General features: G+C 44.2%; 1 protein-coding gene across 7 annotated transcripts in view; it reads right to left on the bottom strand.

Moving 5' to 3' along the window:
* LOC111968227 (neurexin-1a) overlaps positions 1 to 6,256 on the bottom strand; it is a 64,014-nt gene that overhangs the window by 8,533 nt on the left and 49,225 nt on the right. For 6 of the 7 annotated variants that reach the window (XM_070444894.1, XM_023993150.3, XM_070444891.1 and 3 more), the window contains 2 exons: positions 4,754 to 5,064; positions 795 to 873 (listed from right to left, as the gene is read on the bottom strand). In XM_070444894.1, the coding sequence (XP_070300995.1) occupies positions 795 to 873; positions 4,754 to 5,064 (390 nt within the window). Of the gene's footprint in view, positions 1 to 794; positions 874 to 3,286; positions 3,517 to 4,753; positions 5,065 to 6,256 lie in introns of those variants that run through there. The other variant, XM_070444893.1, reaches the window with a different exon arrangement.

Here is a 6,256-nt window from a genome sequence, read left to right as displayed (position 1 = left end):
TAGCCATACTGTTAGTGTGTGAGGGTAGTAAATGTTTATCCAGTCTACTAGGCATACTGTTAGTGTGTGAGGGTAGCAAATGTTTATCCAGTCTATTAGCCATACTGTGTATGAGGGTAGTAAATGTTTCTCCAGTCTACTAGCCATACTGTTAGTGTGTGAGGGTAGCAAATGTTTCTCCAGTCAACTAGCCATACTGTTAGTGTGTGAGAGTAGTACATCTTTCTCCAGTCTACTAGCCATACTGTTAGTGTGTGAGGGTAGTAACATTTTCTATAGTCTACTAGCCATACTGTTAGTGTGTGAGGGTAGTAACATTTTCTATAGTCTACTAAGCCATTACTGTTAGTGTGTGAGGGTAGCAAATGTTTCTCCAGTCTACCAGCCATACTGTTAGTGTGTGCAGGGTAGTAAATGTTTCTCCGTCCTACTAGCCATTACTGTTAGTTGTTGTGAGGGTAGAATGTTTCTCCAGTCTACTAGCCATACTGTTAGTGTGTCAGGGTAGTAAATGTTTCTCCGTCCACTAGCCATACTGTTAGTGTGTAGGGTGGAGAATGTTTCTCCAGTCTACTAGCCATACTGTTAGTGTGTGAGGGTAGTAAATGTTTCTCCAGTCTACTAGCCATACTGTTAGTGTGTCAGGGTAGTAAATGTTTCTCCAGTCTACTAGCCATACTGTTAGTGTGTCAGGGTAGTAAATGTTTCTCCAGTCTACTAGCCATACTGTTAGTGTGTGAGGATAGTAGTGTGGTAGTACAGTAGTCGTATGTACTGTATATGGTATGTATTACCAGAGCTGGGGTCACATGGGTCAATGTCTTCGTCATCACTGGGACACTCAGCTGATGCCACCAGCAGGTCGTCTGTCGACTGGAGAGAGACAATATATCATTAAACACACGCTATTGTTTTTTGTAATACTTATGGATCACTGGAGCCTTTCATGTACATGTTATTGACATGTGAAGTATTTTCAGAGAGCTCCTCTCATTCTGCAAAAAGAACACAATAAAACTCTCGACTTGAAGTCAAACACATTTTTGATTTTCAGAAATCTATGTTTTTTTCCCTGAGTCCTGGCAAACTTCCAAACTGCCAAATTGTGAATAGAGAGGCGGAGAGAAAGCGAGAGAACGGAAGTGAGATAGAGAGTGAGAGAGAGAAGAGGAGGAGAGAGGTGTTGGTTACGAGCTGGGATCTAATCACAAGGGATCACATATCCTCCTCCTCCTCTCTCCTTCTCTGGCTCTCCCCTTACTCCTTATCTCTATCTTCTCCCACATTCCTTCCCACTTTCTTCCTCCCCTCTCTCCTTCCTCTTCCCTCTATGTATAGTGGTCCACCAATGTGCTGATTGCTGATCTCTGAGGACTGTGTGTACACACAAGTTAACTATAATAAAGTAACTAACCAACAGTGTACAGTACAGTGCAGTAACCCTTCATGCTATGAACCCTTCATGTCCATGCCCTGCTCTCTGAGCAACACAAGTTGGGAAGATGCTCCTTTGGCCAACCCCCCTCCTTCCTCACTCTCTCTCAGCCGAACAATGACTCTCCACTTCCTCTCCTCCTCCACCCTTTCTCTCTTTGGCAGCGCCCTCTCCTTTCTCCTACTCTCCCGCCTGTTGCCATGGCAACTCTAAGTTCAGGCCGTTAAAAATGAAGGGCGTGTTTCACTGAGAGACCTGAAACACTGGCACTCACCACCAGACAGAAAGAGAGAGATTATCAGGGCGTTAATCTGGACTCTGTATATGACAGAAGACTAGCGTTCTGTGTTCTTTCCCAGAGAGAGAGAGAAAGAGATGGAGAAGGAGTCATGGAGGGAGAGAGGGACAAAGGGTAGGACAAGGAAAAGCACGAGGAGCGAAGGAAGGAGACATCAAAGTGTTGCAGCTTAATCTAACATCATGCTAATCGAGTGTGCATATTCATGAGTTTGTTAAACATCGCCTGCTCCGACTTTACAGCTGAGAAATGTGTGTGTGTGTGTGTGTGTGTGTGTGTGTGTGCATAAGCATGTGTGTATGTGTGGGAGCGAGAGTGTGAGTGCGTGTTTTAAACCCACACTGAGAGTCCGCGGTGTATTAAAATGGGAGAGTGATGCATTGCAGTAGTCATAACTAACCTCAGTATGGGGACTGGAGAGAACAGCAGAACCAAATCTAGAACCGGTCTAGAACCCAACATAGAACGGGACTAGAACCCACAAACACCCTAACCCAAAAATCTATGCAAATACATTTAGCGTAATGCATCCCAAGATAACAGAAATTCAGCACCATAGAAGTCTAGTAAAAGGCACCATAGAAGTCTAGTAAAAGGCACTATAGAAGTCTAGTAAAATACACCATAGAAGTCTAGTAAAAGGCACCATAGAAGTCTAGTAAAAGGCACTATCGAAGTCTAGTAAATGACACCATAGAAGTCTAGTAAAAGGCACCATAGAAGTCTAGTAAAATACACTATAGAAGTCTAGTAAAAGGCACTATAGAAGTCTAGTAAAAGGCACTATAGAAGTCTAGTAAAAGGCACTATAGAAGTCTAGTAAAAGGCACTATAGAATATTGTAAAAGGCACTATAGAAGCTAACCTCTCATTAATGACTACATCAGCCAGGTACTTTTTGCAACAATGTGATAGATTTCACTTTTGCTAATTAGACAATTAAAAATCCCGGGAGAAAAGTAAACATTACGCTGTCTGCTTATACGGTGCCCATGATCCCAATTGCCTGAGCGTGATTGGTCGAGAGCGACTGTAAGCAGACGTGTATCTTTAGATGAATGCCTTTTCGACACCTTTAACTGTAACCCCTCCAAATTCTATTCCAGACGGATTCTAATGACTCCAACTCATTCTAGACTCCAAACGGAACTGTCTCCCCAGCTGACATCTACTCACATGTCAATCAAACTACAGACCTGCCAATCAAACCACAGCCCTTTAAGTTGCCAATTAAAAGTGAGCCAAGTCTGTTCCACTGATGCACACACACTCCTGAACAATGCATGCCAACCTCATCCTATAGCCTCATCTCTTTTTCTCTCCGTCTTCCGTCTCTCCTCTACAGCCTTATCTCTCCCTCTCTTTGTCTAGCAGCGATGCATGCCACCTTCCAGCACAGATGAAGAAAGGTAGAGAGCGAGAGATAAAGAAAGAGGGGAAGAGAACATCGAAAAGGAACGAGACAGATAACGAAAGAAAGCGGGAGAGAGAAAGGGGAGAGATGGAGAGATGAAGGCGAAGATGGTATCATGCTGAAGTAGTAAAATCAGTACCTGAGCAGCCGAACAATGCCAGCGAGCGTCCATGCCTGCCTGACTGCCTAGCTCACACATAACACACACACACACACTCACACACACACACGGTGTACACACACTGCTCTACTGCTTCCACCGTGCAGCCATTGTTCTACTTCAACACATACACTCTGTTGGCTGCAGCTCTGTCAGCACGGAGAGAAGAGGAGAGAAGAGGAGCTATTCTGCATATGTACTGATACACTAACTACCTACCACTGCTGAGAGAGAGAGATGGAGGGAGGAGGAGGAGGGAGGGAGGGAGGGAGGGAGGGAGGGAGGGAGGAGGGGAGGAGGGAGGAGGGGGGAGGGATTGCTACAGTTGCTTCTACCCATATAACACACATGGACACCACAGACACACACGCACGCCACGCACACACACAAAAACACACACACACTCACACCGATAACACCCAACTAAACTGAGCAAAGTGAGTCAGAGCAGGACTGTAGCAAAACACAGAGCCCTGAAGCACACACACTCTTATACATTATTAATAACTCTGACTTCCTAGGAGAGAGTTCTCATTAAACTCAGGGCAGCAGGAAGAAACACATCAAACACACTCAAACACACACACACACACACACACGTCACATGTACACACACGTCACGCGCACAGTCACAGAATCGATTGCTTGCTCTGATCCACCATTAAGTGGTTTCACTGCTCCTCCCTCTGCTGCAACCGACTGTAACTAAGTACAGCCTACATGTTATCTCTATATGTTTGTGTGTGTCCATGGACACTTGTTGAATACAGCTTGGTTGCTAGGTAACCCCAGCAGGAGATCAGTGTTTCTTATTAAACACACACTCACTGCAACACACACACACACACACACACACACACACACACACACACACACACACACACACACACACACACACACACGCATGCACACACACACTGCAGCATATCGAGCATACATTCTGTCTGACCTAGTTCCCATCTTGGGAGACTGACTCATTTGCAATGCTCTCTGCAAACCAGTTACACCACCAACTACACACACACACAAGTGAGGTGTAAAAAGGAACACTGTGTCTCACTCCATCACTCAAACCCTCCATCCATCTAGATCTATTATTGATGCCTGAGGCTCTGCTCACAGCTCTGCATTCCATTATTTATGTCTGAGGTATACACAAAGGAGCTATACACTGTGGAGCACGAGAGAGTGAGAGAAAGAGAGAGAGAATACCTAAGACGGTTCACTATCTCCATGGCAACTCGCATCATTGGAAATGATTCTTTTTCAGAGTGCGACAGACTATTTCATAACCCAGAATCCCTCTCCACACACAAACAAAGAGAGCCTGTTCACCATAACCTCCTGACTGGTGATAGCAGATACAGTTTATAGTATCTATATCTGTGAGGTTATGAATTGCTCAATTAGCCTGTTTATGCCTTAGTGTCATAGTTAGTTTCCTACCTGCTGCGTAGTTCCTCCTCCTTGCTTCCTGTTTGTGGCAGTTGTCGTGGTGATGTCGCCGGCATTGGCGGCGGGGTCTGATCGGTTTGCCCCGGCGGCAGCGCTGGATTGGGGCGTGATGGAGGAGGGCATGTCCCCAACCAATCGCGTGCTGCCCTCCAGGCGGATGTGGGCGTGTCCTTCGGCGGCCATGTTGAGTATCTTCAGTCCGTTGTAGTAGAGACCGGCCATCTGACCCTGGAACTGACCTGCTTCCTTTCCTCTTCCCACCATCACCGTCGTCTGGCTGTTGAAGATGGTCAGCTGGCGGCCTGGGGACACACACACACACAAACACACAGACACACACGCGCATACATATGAGTCGTCGGTGGGATGATAATATACACGTTAATCGTAATGTTAGCGTGTTGTAAGTATGATGTGGGACATGACCAAAGGCTGAGATGTACTGTGGAAATGGGGGGCTGGAGGAAGAGAGGAGGAGGAAAAGAAGACGATGAAGGAGGATGAAAGGAAGAGTAGGATGAAGAGAGAGGACATGAGATGAGCTGAGAGATGGTTGCTCTTGGAGACGCATCAGGAACAAGTCATGTTGATCGGACATATCGATTGATTTCCCTCAAATATGGTTATTACAGCCTTATGAAGCCCTAAGAAGCCGGATGAAGCATTATAAAGCCATATGAAGCTCTATGAAGCATGCACAGGTCATAGCTCTGTCTCTGGTCACTGTTAAAGGGACTTCAGGTATTTAAAGGAGCTCTGCTGAAGTTTAAGAGGTTAATAAAAAAACAGTGCATTTAACATCTCAAGTCTTACAAGTAATATCTGATTATGAACTTTACTTTGACTACATGATGTTCAACATTGATATGTGGTATCACTTTAGAATAACTCCTCGTAACAAAGCATTTATAACGGATTAGTAAATCGTTTATTCATCATTTATTGATCATTACTCCCACATTTGCACATTTTAGTAACCTAGTTATTCACACATTTCTAAACAACTTTTAAAGTATTTAATAATGATTCATAAGATCATTCGGAAGATGTTTAATATATGTCCTTATAAACCCTTCGTTAGTTAACTCTTCGTTAATCAACTAATCGTTAGTTAACTCTTTGCATGGCCTCGTCTTAAGTGTGGGCTATTTATACTTTATAGATACTTTATAAACGTTTTGAGTGGCCAGTGTACTTTCTCACAAAAAGATGGACATGCTATTGGTTCCAGCAGTGCTTGATGCTCCTGAAGGTCTCAAAATGGCCCCCGGGACATATCAGTGGTTAAACAACAAGCATTAAATAAAGAGGATGTTCAAGAAGATATATAGAACATTTTATTCCAAAAGTCACACAATTGTAATGTGTAACTTCAGACACACCCTATGTTGAGTAACATAATGTTTTTTCTCTCCCGAAAATGGTAACATAAGCATTTCTTGGCAGTGACTTTTCTACCAAAACCAAAGTGGATTGCAGTCACTCCTTAGAGCA

The sequence above is a fragment of the Salvelinus sp. IW2-2015 genome, linkage group LG8 (genome assembly GCF_002910315.2).
Source record: "Salvelinus sp. IW2-2015 linkage group LG8, ASM291031v2, whole genome shotgun sequence".
NCBI lineage: Eukaryota > Metazoa > Chordata > Actinopteri > Salmoniformes > Salmonidae > Salvelinus > Salvelinus sp. IW2-2015.
This window is presented reverse-complemented; position numbering and strand designations above follow the sequence as displayed.